General features: G+C 34.4%; 2 protein-coding genes across 15 annotated transcripts in view; one reads left to right on the top strand and one right to left on the bottom strand.

Annotated features, from left to right (window-relative positions):
- The window catches only part of nsfb (N-ethylmaleimide-sensitive factor b), an 85188-nt gene that overhangs the window by 43814 nt on the left and 19419 nt on the right, over window positions 1-21955 (top strand). For 2 of the 14 annotated variants that reach the window (XR_012387617.1, XR_012387614.1), the window contains exons 20-23: window positions 7431-7486; window positions 7579-7653; window positions 10029-10129; window positions 14822-14921. Coding sequence is in view for 4 of the 14 variants with exons in the window: in NM_001354163.1 (NP_001341092.1) it covers window positions 7431-7486; window positions 7579-7609 (87 nt within the window). In the remaining 10 variants the exon portion in view is untranslated. 14 annotated transcript variants of the gene reach the window in all.
- The window catches only part of wnt3 (wingless-type MMTV integration site family, member 3), a 44067-nt gene continuing 40741 nt past the window's right edge, over window positions 18630-21955 (bottom strand). The window contains 1 exon segment of the mRNA NM_001114552.2: window positions 18630-19171. Coding sequence (NP_001108024.1) covers window positions 18692-19171 — 480 coding nt within the window. The 3' untranslated portion in view covers window positions 18630-18691.

The following is a 21955-nucleotide window of genomic DNA, read 5'->3' as shown; positions in this document are numbered from 1 at the left end:
ATTTTTTAAATAAAAGAGTAAAAATAATAATATAAATAATAATAATAACAACAACAATAATAATTATTATTATTTATTCATTCATTTATTTTATTTTCGGCTTAGTCTCTTTATTAATCTGAGGTCGCCACAGCGGAATGTACCGCCAACTTGTCCAGCATATGTTTTAAACAGCGGATGCCCTTCCAGCTGCAACCCATCACTGGGAAACATCCATACACACTCACAGGGGTGATAGCGTTCCGGCACCACGCCGGATTTCCGGCGTACTGTGGCTGCGGGTAGGGTTGTGACGGTGAGGAAATTTCCCCACCGGTTAATGGACATGTGACAACACCGGTAATACCGGTATCACCGTGGGAGTGGGCATTTTTTCATTTCCTCTTTTTTTCTGCTTTTAAATAGCTTATAAATGCGTGCGTATAATACTTTCACTTTCAGTTTTGCGGGAGTTGCCAATTCGGTGTCAATTAAATGGACAGAAAGGAAACTACAAAAAAAATTCCTGTTATTAAACAAAACATAACTTTTATTTACATAACGAATAAAACACAACACTGCTACAGGCTGAAAAAAACAGTGTAAGTTGGAACCACACAAATAACAACCATAAACGCCTATGTTATATATTAACAGCTTAGTCCTTATGAACAATCCGTTTATAAAATACATTATTAACGAATCTTTAGGCTATTGAAGAATAAACCGAATATGAAATATGATCCTTGCATAATGATCACAACTAAACAAGCGAGCACTCATTTTATATTTAAACTATATGAAAAAAAATTAAGAATTGGAACATTATGTAAAAAATCAAAGGGCAGGCTAAATAAAAGCGCCTCGTCAGAGCTAAACATCACCGCACATGTGTCAGTTTACAGCTTCTGGAAAGATCAGACAACCTATACAGATCACACAATCTCAATAAACAACATGTAAATGTATAAATATTTCGATAAGTATTGTTATGGAATATTTATAACTAAATGATCTTGCTTTTTGGTTTTATCGATACAGCTTTGATCTCTCTTACAAGCGGCAGTTACAGGCGCAGCATAAGGGCGTCTCACACTGTCAGTGGCGGAATACACACAGCACTGCCAAGACGTTTTATTTTTATTTATTTTTTTGTTGCAGATTTGCGCGTTGTTCCTTTAAAAAAAAAAAAAAACCCTTTTATTTTTTAATTCTCTCAAGTTAATGTTGTCTATCGAGTAACTATCGAGTCCCTCGGATTGGAGTTCAGTGCGCATTAAGACTATTGACCAACCGCCCTGTAAGTTTAAACACTACAGGTCCACAGCTCTGGTGTGGTATGAATTAAACGTTTTAAATGACAGCGAGACATGCTACGTTTAGTTTTTATTGTAAAATATACATTATAACCAATTACACGGTAAAAGTATATGTTTTGAATGGCTTGCCTATTGACGGCGTATAGCCGTTAATTAAATATGCTGAGCATATTTTCATTAAAATTAAAACACATTAATACAAATTAGCCACCCTTTGATTTTTTTTCGTTTACGTATATTTTTATCAAACGAAAAATGCAATGAATTGTTAATTTTAGTTTTCATTTTATTAGAATTAATAGGCCTATAATTTATAGGCTACACAACTCATATATTTGGCTCCAATTGCGTTTTTACAGATATCCTACCAATAGACTTTTTTTTGGCTCAAAGACATTTATGCCTATTAATTTCAGAGGTGCATTTTGATAGATTTCGTAAAGGCTTCAGCTATTCTACCTGTCAGCTGCACCTGCCTAAGTTTTGCAACTTGACTTGTGTTGTGGCTCGATGTCTGAATGAGAGAGAGAGAGAGAGAGAGAGAGAGAGAGAGAGAGAGAGAGAGAGAGAGAGAGAGAGAGAGAAATCAGTCCTCAGATTCGATGTGTGGCCGCACGTCTCAGTTACTTTATTGCAGTTTTTAATATTGGCTCATCTAAATAAACTTTTCATATATTAAAAGCCGAAATATTGCCAGACAGAAGAAGCAACTTTCGGTTTTTGAAGAGAGCGGCCTCAGTTATAAAAGATGCGCGCACACACAGGATTCGATCTTTTTGGCCTAGACATTATGGATTTTTTTGACATTAAACACATAATCAAGTGGAAATAAGCTGAACTTCGGAAAAAGTCCTCACGTTGCCACGATGTTTCTCTGCAGTTGGATTGTCAATGGCGCGGCATTGCTAAATCACTCGTTTTAATAAAAAAAAAAGATAGGCTATTTATTATTAAACATTGTGAGATGATGGTCGCGTGATTTTTTTTAAAATGAGAGTATGCGTTGCGTATTTGTCTGTTTGATTAGTTTGCCTTCTCAGATCATCACGACTTGCCTAAAATAAAAGATATAAAACAGTTCAAGTATAAAACTATGGTAGCTTAAACGTTAAAGAATGTGTGCTATTAGGCGCATAGTTTGCTTATAAAAAGCTTGCAGGACATCGAGGCGCCAGAGCAATCACTTGCATTTTTTCAGTGGGAGCAATTTAAAGTTATCCGTCATTTTTGCTCACAAAGTACGAGTAGTACATCAAAAAACGTTACAGCGTTTTTATAAAATAAAGAAAACCAAAATTATGCGCTTTCTGTCGTCTTTGAACAGGAGCGCTTAACAAAATGAAGCAAAATGTATATGCCTCACAGACATAATAAATATATTTATAGAAAGCTTTAAATTATTACTTAACGAAATAAAACAAATCGAAAACAAAAAAACTCCTTCATGTAATCCGTAAAGATGAATTTCTCTAAAGGCGAGTCCAAGAGGAGATTGCCAGTCAGGATCTTTGCGACACTGACTCAGAATAAGTTTATTAATAAATAATTAAGATATGTCCTTACTCTTTCCTCGACACATTCATTGTTATTTGTTTTTGCCGGTGCTTGGGGCGAGTTTTAGCTTATTGTGTGCGCTTGAACGCGGATTCACAGTAGCAGTTTTAACATGGAGTGACACGACATCTGACGTACAGATGACACTGGCACATGCCACTGAGTAGTGACACTTCCGGTGGCACGTACGGTTTTCCACTGTCATGTGTCACTCGCTATTGGCATGTGTAGTGACCTGTGTCACTCAGAGTGTCGCGCTGCATGTCACTGCAGTGACATCGACACCCGGCGAAGCTTATGACATTAATTAACACGAGCAAAACCATATTTAATCATTGCGCGACTTTTAACCTAATTTATCGCGTCGCAAATTAGTTTATTTGCTGAGCTACTCCACGATGTTTTAATTTAAACGCATTTATTTTATGTATTCCTAGTCATACTTCCGTACCTAATATAGTCATTTGACAGTACATGTCAGTCAAATTTATTGTGGCATGCTTATGTATGGGAGGGGTTACACTTATCTGTTGTACTGTATATTATTGCATCCTGGCAGTTCCTTTGTTCCCTACAATATGGACTTCTCTATGTTTTTAATTCATTCGTTTATTTTATTATTTAACTTATTTTCATTTTAAGGTATTTCAAATAATATCCTTTAAAAAGTTATAATAAAATGCATGTTGAAAACTCGTAACATATATGCATGTAAGATAACAGGTGTCATTTGCCTAATGATTTTTAAATATTAAAGCAAAGAGACTTATAAGCTTAATGTGCTTATAACGTGCTTAGACTGACATCTACTGGCACATGTCACAAGATCACTGACACTGGCATGTGTCACTGACATTACTGGCATGTGTCTAAAAAGAGCCACTTGACAATAATGATGATCAGGGTTACACATAGGCTGTTAATATATTTGGGCCCAGGGGCCCACAAGTTATGTGTTAAAAGTGCGTTGCATACATAGTACCCCCACCCCTACTCACCTCAGGGGCAAGGAAAAAAAGTTCAGGCTCAGGAATTTTTTCCACTATCAGCCCTGCACTCATTTACACACATACACTATGGACAATTTAGCTTACCCAATTCACCTTTACCGCATGTGTTTGGACTTGTGGGGGAAACCGGAGCACCCGGAGGAAACCCACGCTAACACGGGGAATCATGCAAACTCCACACACAAATGCCAACTGACTCAGCCGAGGCTGGAACCAGCGACCTTCTTGCAGCACTACCTACTGCACCACAGCACCGCCCCTATTATTTATTATTATTTATTAGGTATAATTATTATTATTTAGCAAAATGCAAAAGAAAACGTTTTTTTAATCTTTCTGGTTATGAAGTAATGCTGAAAATAATTCATTCATTAATTTCTCTTCGGCTTAGTTTTATATTTATCAGGGATCCCCACAGCGGAACGAACTGCCAACTATTCCGGCATATGTTTTACGCAGAGGATGCCCTTCCAAACCCTTCCACCCAGTACTGGGAGACACCAATACACTCTGGCATTCAGCAAATTTTGCTTACCCAATTCACCTACACTGCGTGTCTTTGGACTGGGGAACATCGGAGCACATAAACACAGGGACTCAACCCAGCGACCTTCTCACTGTGAGGTGACAGTGCTAACCACTGAGCCACTGTGCCTTCCCTAAAAAAACGTGACAATGAAAATTTTTATAAAAGATGGAATAAACAGGAATAAATAATTTAATATAAGTAAAAAACATACACTTCAATAAAATTTCAAGTATAATTATATTCTCCAAAAGCTTATCCATCATATCCATGCCTAATATACATTAATTTTTTTTTTACTTCAGTGCATTTAAAAAAATATTTTTTAATTATTTATTTTTTATCATTTCATTGATATATATATATATATATATATGAATATATATATATATATATATATATATATATATATATATATATATATATATATATATATATATATATATATGTATATATATATATATATATATATATATATATGAATATATATATATATATATATATATATATATATATATATATATATATATATATATGAATATATATATATATATATATATATATATATATATATATATATATATATATATATATATATATATATATATATGAATATATATATATATATATATATATATATATATATATATATGAATATATATATATATATATATATATATGAATGAATATATATATATATATATATATATATATATATATATATATATATATGAATATGAATATATATATATATATATATATATATATATATATATATATATATATATATATATATATATATATATATATATGAATATATATATATATATATATATATATATATATATATATATATACATACATACATACATACATACATACATACATACATACATACATGCACGCACGCACGCACGCACGCACGCACGCACACACACACACACATATATCATTTTTTAACTGAAGTCTGACAATAGGTTAGATTAAATCCATAAAAAAAGCTGCTTTATCAAGATTCTTTACATTTCTATAAAAGATTTATCTCAAAAACATAAAAAAATTTATTACACTTCCCTAAATGTTTGTGATATTGTAATTCATCCTACTGGTTAGACTTCTTTATTGAAGACATTTCTCAAATCCCTGTGAAAAATAAAAAATGGGCAAAAATACAGCTACTGAAAAACTGGCATGGCACTGTTGTGCTCTATTAGGCCAGCTTTGGCTCTGTTGAAAACCAGCATTTCAGAAAATATCCTGGGTTTATTTTTGGCCTTATTTGCGAGCATTAGTTGCAGATTAGTGCTGGTCTAGTTGAATGTGTGCTGGAGCGCTGTTTGTTAGTGTTGTCTGCTGTAATTGGAGTTGCAGTGGTGTTTGTGTAATTGGTGTGGTATGCAGTAATGTGGAATGAGTCTGAGTTTGCCGGGACTTGCTGCACACAGACGCACTGCACTTTCCTCCCTTCGCCTCTATCCTTTCTGTAATTTCCACTTCTCCAGCAGCCTGAGGCAATTGAAAAGCAAAGTTATTGCATACACCTTAGTTGATTTTCCTCCTTGGTGTATTCTCTCTCCTCCAGAGCTTTCTTTCTCTGTCCTTGCAGCACAATTGTATCTATAAAGAAAATTAAAAGTTCAAACACTGTCAGAGAAAGTCCTAAAATATTGTATTTTTGGTGTGAAGGAATGTGTATTTTTTTATTGATTTTATTTTGCTTTATTTGATATAAATATTGTTAGAGCATAAGGAAATCAGTGCAGTAAATTTGATCTGATTTATTTTTTTATCTTTTTATTTTATTAAAATTAATTTATTTACATTTCATCTACAGTGCTCAGCATAAATGAGTACACCCTATTTTAATGAATGTTTATTAATTTCCCAGTGAATATTGGTTATAAATATTGGTGCATTTGAACAAAACAGATTTAATAAACAGATCTATTTATTAAAATAATATTTTAGTCACAAGCATCTTTAGAAATGAAAAGATAATACATTTAAATTCATGCAAAATAAATGACAAACTACAACATTTCAATAAAATCGTATATATTTTTTGTTTCTCTTGATTTTTCCTATTTTTGAAAATTTTATTTAATATTTTTCAAATTTGGGCCAGTAATTTTTATACCATTATTGTAAGTTATTTTGTTAGATAAGCTCTAGATTTGGCTTCAGTACTGACTTATCTAATATATATGCACCAATTTAATATTGTAAAGCATCCTATAAAATATCTCTACACTCCACCAATAGCTGATGTGTGTAGAGCGCATTGGCCCCATTGCCCTGTGGATGCTGCACATTGGTGGTCGTGTGAAGGTTGTATGGTCATACACGATAAACGCGCTATATAAAACCACATTACATTACATCTTTACTAAAATTAGATACAAAATATTTAATCATTTAATTGTTTTGATTTGCATTCATAAATCTTTACCTTTTGGTCAATTCTACCATTTTAGTTCATTATTATTATGATTATACCTGTCAGAAAAGCTTACTTACACATTTAATCTCTTTAATTATACATTTGTGTACATTTAAACATTAATTTTAAAGCATCTTATTTAAATTTTCTCTTAACATAATGATTTAATCACCATTTTGTTTAGTCAGAAAAAGCAACATCTTAATTGTCTATCTCCTTGGACATTTCATTAGAGCACAGGGAAATCAGTAGTTATTCTGATTGGCTGTCAAACAAAACTGTCAAGTGAGTGTTTGAGGCGCAGATATGGCTTATAGTCGATCAGTCACTCTTGCTGTCCAGGGTGAACAGGTACACCAGTCTGCTGGATTTATCACTAGTCTTGTCACTTCCCCATTTGCTGCGGCCCCTTCACATCTCCTCACAGACACACTCAGGGCCCCTCTGAACCCTCCAGGCTTTACATGCTGACAAGGTTTTTGTCTCTTCTATGTCTCAGAACTTTCCAGAAGATGAGGAATGTACAGGAGTGTAACCCACTCTTTTTTTGGTTACTCTTTCACTTTTTTAATCATTGTTTTCTCTCTTTTTTTCTCTTCCAGATGCCCCTGGAATACAGAGTTCAGAAGTTTTTGGCACTGCTGAAGGAAGAAGGAGCGTAAGTCCATTTTACGGTTGGCTTAAAATGTTTTTTTCCTGCTTTATCATATTGTTTTTTTTCATTAACGTGTGGTTTATGTTGTTTTCCAGGCTTGGCTCTGATAAAAATGCGGCTTTTTAGACCTGGGGTGCAGAAGAGTAGCCTCACAAACCAAGGCTATTTTGGTAGGATTAAAATGAAGTTGTTTTTTACACATTTGTCTGTCCCTAGTTCAGTGCATAATGTCTTATTGTGTAGTTCTTATACTATTATCAGTGCTAAAAACATAATCGCACTGCAGTTTGTATGTGTATTGTGCATGTGTATTATAACATTTGAAACATATTTATTTTAGAGTGTTATAAAAGATACATGTTCATACTGTTCTTTGACTGTTTTGTTCAACCAAATCAGTTTAACATAAGAATGATTTTTGACATATCACATGAAGATGGTGAAGACAGAAAAAGTAATTATGCTGGAAAATAAGCTTTGAGTAGCTTTTTAAGTACATTTTATCAATACAATAAATTTAGATAATATAAATTAATATATTTTGAATTATTTCTTAAATAATATGATTCTAGGAGCAAGCCAAATTGGAAAAAAATCCACCCACGTTTATAAATAATTTTTTTTTTTCATGTGTTTTGATTTTTATGGTGCATAGAATGTAAATGACATACTGTGAACCTCAAACACCATTGTTTCCGAATTCTCATGTAGCAAATAGGTGAAAAACAGGCCAATCAGAACAAAACGCAGATAGTTACAGTGCACGCAGGATTATTAATACACACGGCTCAGGCTGCATTTGACTGGCCACATTTCGTAGTGGGATCAGAGCAATGTTATCTTTTTTCTTATTATTTTTAAGCTTTTCTTTTTTTTATTCAAAAGTATTTTTATTGAACATATTAGGTATGAAACATACAGTTCAAATAGCTTTTCACTTTTTCTTTTTTTACACACATATATATTTGGGTTCTTTAAAAATCTATAAAAAATATTACAATAAAATACAAATAAATATTAATATTAAGTAAAACATTTGTTACTCATATTTAAGGGGAAAAAAGAAAGAAAAAAATTATAAAAAAGCAAAAACAAGGAAAAGTTCTACTCCATCTTCTTTATGTGATCTAAAACAGGTTGCCAGATGAGAGAAAAAAAAAAAAAACATTAGTATGGCCTCCTACATTATATCGTATTTTTTTCTAAGGTCAGGTGGTGTAGGAGTTCCATAAGCCATTCATTTTTAAGCTTTTCTAAGCTTATATTACATGTATGCATGTGGGACTATTTTCAAAACATGAGAGGCATAATGTAAAGCCTGATGGGAAAAAGAACTGATGGGAAATGGCGGTGCTGGTGTGTGTCCACAATATTTAGAACTTTATAAGACACAACGCTTCATGTACAGTGTGTATTTGACTTTAAGGAGAAGTTCTCAGCCAGCCATCTGTTCACAGTGTGTCAGAACATGAAATTCATGATATATGGATTATAAATGTGTACAGGGCAACCCCTAAGAGACATGTGTATATTATGAAATTTGAGGGGCTTATAGATGGCTCATTTTTCTCCTTCTTGCTAAAATAAACTTCTTTACCACTTCAGTTGACATATACTCAGTTTGTTAAAAAATCATTTTTGACTGGAGTAGATTTATTTTGCACATTTTTTTAAGAGTACATCACACTAGGTGTTTGTGTGTGAGAGAGTGCATGCACAGACACAAGCTTCGGACAATCAGAGCTGAGCTTGTTAATATTCATGACCATGCCAAATATGGTCAAAATGGAGTTTTTTTTTTAATTTATTTTTTAATTGATACCTGAGCAAATAAAACCATTCCTTGAAAATGTTTGCACTTAACTACTGTTTATGTACAGTTGAAGTCAGAATTATTAGCCCCATTTTGATTTTTTTTTTTTTTCCTTTTTAAATATTCCCCCATGCTTAACAGAGGAAAGAAATTTTCACAATGAGACTATATTTTCTTCTGGAGAAAGTCTTATTTTGTTTTATTTTGACTAGAATTAAAAATTTTTAATACCATTTTAAGGTCAAAATTATTAGCCCCTGTAAGCTATATTTTTTATAGTCTACAGAACAAACCATCGTTACACAATAACTTGCCTTATTACCCTAACCTGCCTAGTTACCCTAATAAACCTAGTTAAGCCTTCACATGTCACTTTAAGTTGTATAGAAGTGCCTTAAAAATATCTAGTAAAATATTATTTACGGTCATCATGACAAAGCTAAATTAAATCAGTTATTAGAAATCAGTTATTAAAACTATAATGTTTGGAAATGTTTTGAAAAAACTCTTCTCTCCGTTTGGGGAAATTGGGGAAAAAAGAAGGAGGGTGCTAATAGTTCTGACTTTAACTGTATATGTATTTCCCACAATTTTTAGCCACATACCTATGTTGATAAAATGTAATGTATTAAATAAATGCACTCCATGACACTTTTAATGTTATCTTAGTTTTCATTCATAAATTATATTTTATAAGGTTTCCTGTTTGTATTCTTATAATGTATTTTTCAGAAGCAGTTCAAGGAGTCAGGAAAACACTGGGTGCACTTGAGAGAGAGAAAGAAAGAGCGAACGTCCACACAGAATCTCTCGTTATCCTTCACTTTCCTGAAGTATGGAGTACTGCATGTATACACGGCATCTACACCACAGTGCCCCTGTTCAACACTAGCTCTTCAATTCTCTAGTACTTGTGCACAAGCTCTTATATTTGTACAGTGCCTCAGATGTGTAATGACATCAGATTGAATTGTTTATATATGTATATGAAGACCCATTAGGACTTTTATATACTTATATATATATATATATATATATATATATATATATATATATATATATATATATATATATATATATATATATATATATATGAAATGTTATGCACATATAATAAGGTTTATTATATGGAAATTACTGACAAAGCATTCCTGTTGTTGTTGCCTTACTCCTAAATCCCCAAATCTGTCTTTACTGGGCAGAGTACATTTAGAAATGCCTAAATTCTCTGACCACTTTTTTCGTCTTGTTTTTCTAGTTGTCATAGATGGACTTATTATCTTAGAAACAGTAAGTGCCTGCCAAAAACAATTCTGAAACGCTCACTCTTGTGCCTTTGCATGCCAGTGTATTGTTGCAGTTTGTTTATTAGTTTTATATATTTTTTTTTAAGAAAGGGAACTATCTGTCCTCCTTATCCCACTCAGGACATTCCATGTCAGGAACATAGGAAAGGTCTTAGATGAACAGCCTGTCGTCTCAATTTAATGGGTAACATTATGACCTTAACAGTTGTTAAAAAAAGTGACCATTGACTTGCCTCTCCATGTGCCAAGATAGTTCACACTACTCTTGAATTCATTGTCATGTCTCTTAAAGGCATTTTTTCTCCCCTCAGAACATTATGAGCTCATTATAACTTTTACTGTTAAACCATGAAAGTAATTGCAATCGAACCACACTCAAATGTCTTGCTCTTTAAATCAAAATACAGAGTTTTGTGTTTGTTTTGGATGGGTTTTTTTTGCACGTCAAAATTTAGTACTTGGAGTAGATTTCCTTACTGTAATACGTTTGGTGTGTAACATGCTATAAATTATGTTTTTGTGGCAAGAAATTAATGACTGCAATAATTGAAGTATAAATATTGTCTTAAATCATTGCGCAATTAAATGCGGTTTTAATATTGCAGTAAATGACTGGTGTTTTTGCTTCTGATAATTTGATGCTTTTCCAAAAGGTTGATCTCTATACATAAAATGTTTTAGTTAGCTACCATCACACAGACAGTGGTGCAGATTGAGAACTATGTTTTGACAATTTATTTTGATTATGCCCTTTTAGATGTTTTGATATGTTGACTATATATGTATATTTTTAACTACATGTTACCTAACTCTTAAGAGTATTAGTAGATTAAGACAAGGGGCAGTTCTGCAATTCAATTTTATTATTAAATCTTTTCATTTAAAAAAAAGTGTAATATAATTGATATGTAAACAGACACAGGATGATAACCGGTTTTAAAGGTTTACTGCGGTTTGGAAAAGTCAATGTTTTTTAAACCGCTAAAATTTTATGTTATTTCGAGATATATGAACGTTTTTTTAAACGTGTTGTAAAGAAATCTGTTTTTGAAAGTCTGTATTTTTGAAGTCATTGATTTATTTTACTTGTTTAGCCTGACATGTTGTATTTTTAAATATAATATATATGTAAATATGAAATTATTCATTCATTCATTTTCTTGTCGGCTTAGTCCCTTTAATAATCTGGGGTCGCCACAGCGGAATGAACCGCCAACTTATCCAGCAAGTTTTTACTTCCAGCCACAACCCATCTCTGGGAAACATCCATCCACACACACACACACACACACACACACACACACACACACACAATTTAGCCTACCCTATTCACCTGTACCGCATGTCTTTGGACTGTGGGGGAAACCGGAGTACCCGGAGGAAACCCACGCGAAGGCAGGGAGAACATGCAAACTCCACACAGAAACGCCAACTGAGCCGAGGATCGAACCAGCGACCTTCTTGCTGTGAGGCGAACGTGCTACCCACTGCGCCACTGCGTCGCCCTGAAATTATTCAGTATTTTGTTAAATGAGGCTCAAAGTTTTGTTACCCAGACATTTAAAAAGAACTTATTTTAAAGCAGTAATCACAATACCGAGATACTGTGATACCAGGATAATTTTAACCAAGGATATCACACCGTCAAAAACTTATACCGGCCCATGCCTATATGCAAAACTGTAAAATATAATTGTAAATATATAATATATAAATTTACATTTCTTGATATTTTTTTATCTTGTTTTCAGTTAGTGATCAGTTAAAAACTCACTTATAATGACTTACTAAATTAATCAGTGAATTACATCTCAGTACTTTTATTTGATTGTTTGTGACTCAGAAATTAAAAAGTTCAAACGACTAAACCTGCAAGTTGCGATCATTTCATAAAATTAAGATTGCATAGGTGTGTAAAGCGAGATCATCATTTTATTTTATTGGGAAAAACGTTCAAATTCGAATTTATTTATATATTTTACACAAAATATATTTTGATTAGTTTAATAGCTCATGGTTTTAGGAATGAAAGACAGGGTTACTATAGGCACCGTAAATAGGTTTTGGAACTGTCCCGGGGTTAAGGGTAATTAGAACAAGTTTAAGTACTTTCATGGTTATAGGCAAGAGAGCTGCAGTTTACACCTGCTAATATGGTGCAGTTTGGTTGATTAGATCAGTGGTTGCCAAACTTATTCTTATTTTAACATTCACAATCTCCTCACCCCTTAAAAAAATCTAGCAGACAAGAATAACAAGAATAAAATAATGTTATAAAAATTGGGGTGAGATTATAAATAAGGTTGGTTTGTGATTTTTTTGGCTAATAAACATTATCTACTAAGATTTACTTTGTCCAAAAGGTATTACAATGTACAATATGTATACATATTTAAAACTTTTGCTGTAGATGCATTTGAACTCTGTCTAGCTAAAAACTGCAGATAGCATTAGTGAAAATGAAAGACAGAAATTCTGGAAGATATTGGGATGTTTTCTGTTTATTATATACTTCAAACTAGAGTGACCCCTCATAAATCTTTGACAACCCCTCATGGAGGTCGTGGCCCTAAGGTTGGGAGCCATTAGATTAGATCACAAGTAGACGTCTTGTCTACTTGAATGCATTTTTGATTACCTCTCAGAGTGGATAAAAGTGGATAAGCTCACAATCCGTTTACACTTTTACACTAGTATTTAGCTTTGTACATTTTTTAATGGATTCATGGAAATGCATCTGAAAACAAGGCCTAAAATACATTTGTGGAGATTCAATCACAAATGGATCGTGTCAAATACAGGTTTAAACAGGGTCTGGAATGTTTTGAGCTTGACAACTTTCGGCCACCTCCAGAGGTAGTCACAAATGCATTTGATATAATTAGATCCAATGTAAATGCTCAAATTGTTGAATGACTTCAAACAGTCACAAAAGGACATCAATATTATTGAACAATCAACATTTGCCAAAATTCTGAGATCACTGCTAATTTGATGTTTTACTAACAGCTGTCAAAGAGGAATTTTTATAAGAATTTTTCATGAGTTCTAGTTAAAAACAAAAATTAGTAACATTTTTAATTAGGCCTCCTATGAAATTTAAGTTCTTTTCAAATATAAAAGTGTGTTTTATATATATATATATATATATATATATATATATATATATATATATATATATATATATATATATATATATATATAAATAATGGAGAAAGTCATATTTATTTAGTTTAGATAATTTATTTTAGGGGGACACAGTGGCACAGTATGTAATGCTGTCGCCTCACAGCAAGAAGGTCGCTGGTTCGGTGCCTCAGCTGGGTCAGTTGACGTTTCTATGTGGAGTTTGCATGTTCTCCCTGCATTTGCGTGAGTTTCAGAGATGGATTGCGGCTGAAAGGGCATCCGCTGCGTAAAAACTTGCTGGATAAGTTGGTGGTTCATTCCGCTGTGGTGACCCTGGATTAATAAAGAAACTAGGCCGAAAAGAAAATGAATGAATGAATGAATTTAAGGCGAAGCATTGGCGTAGTAGGTAGTGCTGTCGGCTCAAAGCAAGAAGGTCGCTTGTTCGAGCCTCGGCTGGGTCAGTTGGTGTTTTTTGTGTGAAGTTTGCATGTTCTTCTTGCGATCGCGTGGGTTTCCTCTAGGTGCTCCGGTTTTCCTCACAGTCCAAAGACATGTGGTACAGGTGAATTGCATAGGCTAAATTGTCCATAGTGGATGCATTTGAATGAGTGTGAATGCATGTTTCCCAGAGATGGGTTGCAGCTGGAAGGGCGTCTGCTGCGTCAAACGTGCTGGATAAGTTGGCGAAAAAATGAATGTATGACTGAATTATTTTATATATTTTTAACTGCTAGGATCAGTATTAATTTAATTTTAGTTAACCTAACATGCCTAGTTAAATTAATTGACATAGTTAAATACCAGTATCTATAAAATTGATTTTCTATTAAATCAAACTAAACATCAAGGGTATCTGATGTCATCAGCATGCTTACACAAAACAGTCCATTTGAATAGCATATTTCTCTAGATTTTAACTTTCTTTAAAACATTTGGGATAGTGTAAATACATAAGTTAGCAATATATATATATATTTTTATATAGATTTTTTTTTCAGATTTTTTATCTATTTTAATAAGCAAAATCATACATACTGTGCCTTTATTTGCTTTGTGTATTGTGTCATGTTTTACTCTGTCATTTAGTAGAGCTACTGTATGAGGTTTGCCTGCGAACCTACCGGATGATGTCATTGCTGGAATGACAGAGTAGATGCAGACATGCAGCTCAGATGATTGTCATCAGGTAGGCTGAACCCTTTATTTAGCTGCGTGCCAATGTCACACAGTATTTTAAGTTTTATGCCACCGTGGAGAAAAGAAATCTGTTGTGAAAAGTGTTTCCCACATTGCATAATACATCAACAGTCGAGTTCCATTAAAAATCAAAGTCATGAGACGGTTTTGTTCTTCAAATATATAATCTTAGTTCAGTCATACAGATATATACACTGTGTAATAAATAATATTTATAAAAACATAACATTTTCAGATTATAAAATAAAAAGGGAATTATGAACTTTTAAAGGCTTTGTACAAAACTTTGGATATAGCGGAAGGAGAAGTGGAAAAGTGAGTGGATATGTGAGAGAGGGCTCCTCAGGGATCGGGGTGGATGTGAACTAGTGCTGCATGGTTAAACGTAATTAATGGGAAGCGTACGGGACTGTCAGAACATGTCACATGGAAACCTCCGCTAGTCTGTTGCAGCTTTGTGAAGCCTGTCCTTCTTCCATTTATCGCACAGCAAAACACTTACATGCCAATTTGTAACTATTTTATGTCCTTTGCATATTCATATAATCTTCATTCGTTCTTTGTTTTAACAGGATTTGCTTACACAAAAGGTTAGATCACTAAAAAAATTTGAATTTATTAATTACTCTCAAGTTGATTCAATTCTCTTAAACCCTTTTCCTCCTTTAGAACACAAATTAAAATATTTTAGATTAAATCCGGCTGGTTCTTTTAAGACAACGCATCCCTAGACATTCAAAATCTAGAAAAGGAACCAAAAAGTGGTCTTCAGTGGTTCAACTGTAATCATAACGAAGCTCCACAAACACATTTGTGCACCAAAAGTAACTGTAAAAATGTATAAACTCACATTTATAAACATAGCATACCCACAAAATGGTGGTAAAAACGTGTGCAAGCCACTTCCCACGCAAAAGTTCTGATCTATAAAAGACAAAAGTGTCTGGAGAATGTACGCAGCTGTATTTCACTTCAATGTTGGCTATACTGAACCACTTAACATCATCACATGAGCTACAACCATTAATAAATAAATAAATAGAAAGTTAGTCTGCAATATGTTAACTTTTAGGAAGGTTTCTACTCAAATTTTATAAATGTGATGAGGTTGTCCATTTATTACGGCCAAAGCGATGCTTTGACAAAGTCTTTAGTGCTTTTTTTTGACATTTCTGGAACATATCTGTATATGGAGGATGAGAGAGCTCTCGGATTTCATCTAAAAGGTTCTGAAGATGAACAAAGGTCTTAGGTGATTGGAACGACATGAAGGTAATTATTAAAAGGTTTTTAATTTTAGGGTGAACTAACCCTTTAAGCCAAAAGTATACTTTGTTTTTATATGTTCGTTAGGGTATGAATACAGCTTAGTTTTTTGAACCATTTGTACATGTTATGCTCAGCGTGTGCTTTGAATTGTTTTTGTGCTGCTTCGTTTGTCCACTAGGCGTCAACACTGAATAGGCCAATTGTTTTGCAGTCAGAAAAAAAAAATGGGGAAGCAGAACAATAACTAATTCCCGAAGAAGTCTGCGACAGAAGTAGACAGCCATGTTGAATTGACCTTATCCGCTTGTTAAGTGGGACTTCACGTAAATATAATATAATATTAATTATAATATAATATAATTCACGCTATATCATACTGTTGTGTTTCTCAACCATGTTCCAGGGGCACTACCAGCTCTGCACATTTTTCATGTCTCCTCAACCAAACACACCTGATTCAGATCATCAGCTCATTAGCAGAGACTGAAAGACCTGTAATGGGTGTGACAGATAAAGGAGAGATTCAAAACATGCAGTGCTGGAGGTCCTTCAGGAACATGGTTGAGAAACACTGTCATACTGTATGGGGAGACTCAACAAATGGCAATAGGAAATGTTTACAAAGCTATGTAATAGTTTTGGAAATCCCGATCACAATATATATATATATATATATATATATATATATATATATATATATATATATATATATATATATATATATATATATATATATATATATATATATATATCCTTTACTAATATCCGATGGCCAGAAAGTGATAATTTTTTTATAAATTGTTAAAATATTTGTCCAGAGACTGTTGTGTACACCATGATTTTATATATGATTTTATATATTATGACCGAAAAGTGGTCATAAACAAATATTTTCTGAATTCAACTGAGTGGTGGCTTGTACCTGTAAACAGTATTTCATATATCACGACTTAACAATTGAATTTTTTTTGTGTTTAAGCGGGCGCAGCTATTGGAACCTGGACTTGACACTTTCGGTCTCATTCACTTCTATTGATTTTTCTATAACATTCTATTGAATGTTGTACACTGGCATTTTGGCTTCTAGAAACAAGTATGTTTCTAGAAGCCTAGTAAGAGCTTAAATAGCTAGTCCAGGTGTGTCTGATTTGGGTTGGAACTAAACTTTGCAGGACACTGGCCCTCCAGGACTGAGTGTGGACACCTTTGAACTACAGGGAAATGAATCAGAAGTTCTAAAAAGAATTGCCGAAAAGGTCTTTCGCATTGGAGAATAAGGTCAATAAGTGGATTCATAGATTAGCACAATGCTCATTTGAATTTGTACAAAGACATTTTTGTTACTCATAACGTATGGAGAGAAATATCTCAGACACCTGACATGGATTGCTCTTTTCTTATTGGCACATGTAATCAAATAGGATATACTTTGAAATGCTGAATGTCCGGCTAAGTGAAAAACAAAGTATATTTTGGGGTTAAGAGAAAGATCCTTATGTTTGTTTTTTTAACCTCGAAAAATGGTTGCTTTTCTCTCAAGAATGGGTTGCTTTTTGCTTAGCTATGTTCCTCCTGGTTCTCCTTCCTCTATGCAAACCTATCATTGGGGAAGTGTTGAAATGGAGCCTTCACAGTCATATACGAGGAGCTTTATCAAAAAGAATATGTTAAAAATAATCATCATAATCTCTAGACTTAGTATAATCATTAGTAGTTTTGTAAGTGCAAATTTAACTGGTCGGGTGCACAACAGCCCAGTGTGTGTCATGCATTTCATCAGCTGTCATGCACTCATCTAGCTGAGTTTCCGATGACTTTGCATGTATATTTCTGCAAAAAAAAAAAACATTATTGAAACCGCCCTTAGCGATCTATGCTGATTTATCGATTGCATCCTTTTAACTGTAAAGCAAATTACCATAGCCTTTATGTAGCAAGTAGCAATATGTTCCTTAAATGAAACCATTATTATAGGGAATGTGGAAGTAGGGAACTACAAGTCCTTGGGCTGGGAAAACCTTGAGGGAAAACAAAAGAATTGCATTTGATTCAGTAGTATAGCAGGGCATATTTTAAGACCCAGCAATCAGTAGTTAATCGAGAGTTTTTTTTGTCATCCTCTCTCCCTCCTCTTGTTCTTTCCTACATGCCTAATGTCATTGGTTGTACGTGAACATATCCTGTTTCGGCCCCTGGGCAGTAGGCAGAGATGATCAGAGAGATGGTGTTACAGATAAAGAAGACTGAATGATAACAAGGCATTTCGTTCTTTTGCAGAAGTAATGCATGCCACAAAAAAAAGAGCGAGAGGAATGGCAGTAGTAACCATGATGCTCACAGTGGGCATCTTTTGGGGTGCGTATATCTTAAAGGGCACATTAGTAAACGGTTCTACCACAGAAGTGCCACTATCATGTGTTTTTTTTTTCCTCAGTCTCTCATTCTCTTGCTTAATGTCCACTAGTCCCTTTCTTTCTGGACCCGCTGTGCTTATTTACATGTATGTACGTCGTAGACCCTCACACATTCCTGGCAGCTGACGTAACAGCACCAGTGGAAGATGCAGTGGCATTTCTCTTTGCGCTTTTCTGTCCGTGTGTTATGGCCACGGCCACAGCACAGCAGGTCACAGCCTTCGATGCCGTGCGACGACACGTTGCAGGCACGGTCACGGGTGCCGAATGAGCCTGTCTCTGGGTTTGGCTCGCAGAAGTTGGGTGATCCCTCATAGTATACCAGGTCTCGCTCAGTGGGATGCTTGAAGAAGGCGTATTTGGCTCGTAGTGTTTCCACCCAGCCTCTGGACTCCCGGTGTTTCTCCACCACCATCTCAGAGGCGCTGTCGTACTTGTCTTTCAGGTAGTCCCCCAACAGTCTGAAGTCAGGCTGCGCCCACCAGCACGTCTTCACTTCACAGCTGCCTGACAGCCCATGGCATTTACAGCGCAGGTGCATGTTCTCCAATATGGTCTGGGAAAGAGAAGATATTAGAATTGGTATTTACCGAAGACCATCATAAAATTGGTAAAGGTGCAATTTTTTTGGCTCTTCTAAAGCATAAAACACCCTGATATGTTTGCATTCATGGTAAGTGAATATACTTGCTTGAAAAACAATGCTGCAGTGAGTTATTCTCCTGTGCATTCCTTGTGCGAATGCCTATCTGTGTTTTGTTTTGCCCTCTATCTATTTATCCTATTATATTTTGCCACCCCTAAATACCATTCCGGAAAACAGTGCATTTGCGTTATGAAGGCTCCTTTAATAATCGTAAGCACGAATGAAAATGTGACCCCTGGAGGACAGTAGCAGCCTCTGAAATGAGAAAGATTCAGAGTTCTACATGAGGTGGTTTTTAATTTGCAAATAATACAAGTATTACAAACATAAACATTAGCTGAGCAGCATACACTGCATGGTTTGATTGCCAGGCATGCTCCCTCCTGTTTGAGCCATCTATCTGGCAACCTGCATGTGTGTTTTGTCGGATGAGGGGTTGGGTGAAAAAAAAACTCAATATTTCGATATTGATTGCAATACCTAGTATGACAACTAGGTAATCTTACATACTGTGCTTTTAGGGAATATTGCTAAATAACGTTCTTACTGCCTTCCTCAAGCCTACATCCAGATACCACTTAAAATAACCATAAGATGGTTTGTTATTAGACTGAATGACGGAGTGTCATTATTAAAGCAGGAGCTTTATGATTGTTTGATCTATTTTGATCCTTATTTATTGCCTGTGTTGTCAGCTTTTACTTTCCAAACATGCTTTAAACCAGGATCCACATAGGCTAAACTTGAAGTCCATCTCTGCATCTGATTATGCCTTCATCCATGTTTACATTATATATAGTATTAGGCTGAAAAGTATGTGAACCAAAAAGTATGCTTTGTCTCACGATATTTATGTCAGAATTCATAGTATTCATTGCATTGTAAACAAAATATCACTGGATGACCAACCATTTCCCGTCACGTTTACTTAAATGTATTTCTCATCAATTAATCCCCCTCTACTTGTTCCAAACAGGGTCGAGTTTCTTTCCTCTGAAAAGATCTTTTGAAGCGTGTTGGAAAGCAGCAGCCATTGACTTCCTATATTTTTGTTTCTACTGTGGATGTCAATGGCTGCTGGTTTCCAACAATCTCTAATTTGTGTTAAACAGAAGAAAAGAAATTTATGAAAGTTCAGAACCACTTAAGTGTGATTAAAATGTGGGGAAATGTACAATTTTGGGTGAACTATCCCTTTATGAATCTGAAACATGCTTTACTATTCAGTGAGGCTTTGTAAAGGTGTTAATGCTAGTTACGTGACACAACAGACTCAATACTCTTGGTCACATGACAGTAACAACAACTTGACAAAACATGAATAATAAGTGTACACTGGTGTCAAAATATTTACATTCATTACCTGGGTAGAAGTATAGATACTAGAGTTTAAAAGACCCTAGTCTTTTGTGCCAACTCAAGAGTTTTACTCATCCACAATTAGTCTTGGGCAGTATCCAAATTTTTATACCGTCAAACCTTCTCCTTGTTGTACCTCAGTATATGGTATTACCGTGAAAAATAAAAAAATATTACGCAAGACTCAGACAGCATCACCAAACTGTTGGCTTGTGCCTAAACTGTTCATAAAGTGAATACCAAACTCTAATACTGAAACAAAAACAACTTTTATTAGCAACAAATTGCAGTTTATGAAAAAGTGAAAATACAACAGTCTAACAGAATAGAATAGAACAGTTTTCGTGCACACAAAGCAATTGTATTTTACCATGTCCTTAAAGGACTTTTTGTCATTACATCAGTACAGGTTTTCCAACTGACACTGTCCCTTTTGTACTTTGTTGTTTACCCGAAGGCCCCCCATGACCATCGGCTGCATACTGGTGGTGGACTTACTGTAGATGTTGTTGGTCTTGCATCCGGAGGCATTGAAACTGTTGCACTGAGTGAACTCGGGTCTATCCTTTAGGTTCGAGGTATTTCCATTTCTCATGGTCACCTTTTTGTTGCACAATTTGAAAATTGCCTCGTCTGTATTTACAGCCTCTCCTTTATTGTTTGGTTGCAACCTGAAATACTGCCAAACTGCAAACTGTATTTTTTCGAGACCACGTCACTTGGTTCACAGCTCACCAGCTCTCGTTTCCTCCTCCACCCTGTCCCGTGATGACGACGAACGTATACGTATCTTTAGCCATTAAATAAATTACATTTAATATTTAATCTTTGTCACTTGTATAGGTGCATTGTTTTTATGAAGGTATAAGTGTATTGAAACTGAAACCGTTGCTATTTTTAGATACCATATTACTATATTACTGCCCAAGCCTATGTACAAGTATTAAAATACTGTTTTCAAAACTACTTGAAGTATAAAACTAAAAGTAATGTATGGAAAAATGTCATTAAGGACGATAGCTTAGGCTGCTCCACAGGGGCCTACTTTACACTAACACTTACACTACTTAACCTCTTCAAAAAAACATGACAATGACTAAAAAAAAAGCCAGGAATCGAAATGCATGCATCTTAATGAATAGACCTACCTGGGATGAAAATCAGTTGAAATTAAAAAGTAATGAGGCTATTTTGTAAATTTAAGGAGTAATATAAGAAAGATACCCAAAATATTTACTTAAGGTGACAAAGTATTTATATTTTATTACTTGACACCTCTGTAGGTGTATATAGAATGTCCCTTTTAATGGCTGTAAAATTCAAACGAGATATAAT

This window comes from Danio rerio, chromosome 12, assembly GCF_049306965.1.
Source record: "Danio rerio strain Tuebingen ecotype United States chromosome 12, GRCz12tu, whole genome shotgun sequence".
In the NCBI taxonomy this organism is placed as follows: domain Eukaryota; kingdom Metazoa; phylum Chordata; class Actinopteri; order Cypriniformes; family Danionidae; genus Danio; species Danio rerio.
This window is presented reverse-complemented; position numbering and strand designations above follow the sequence as displayed.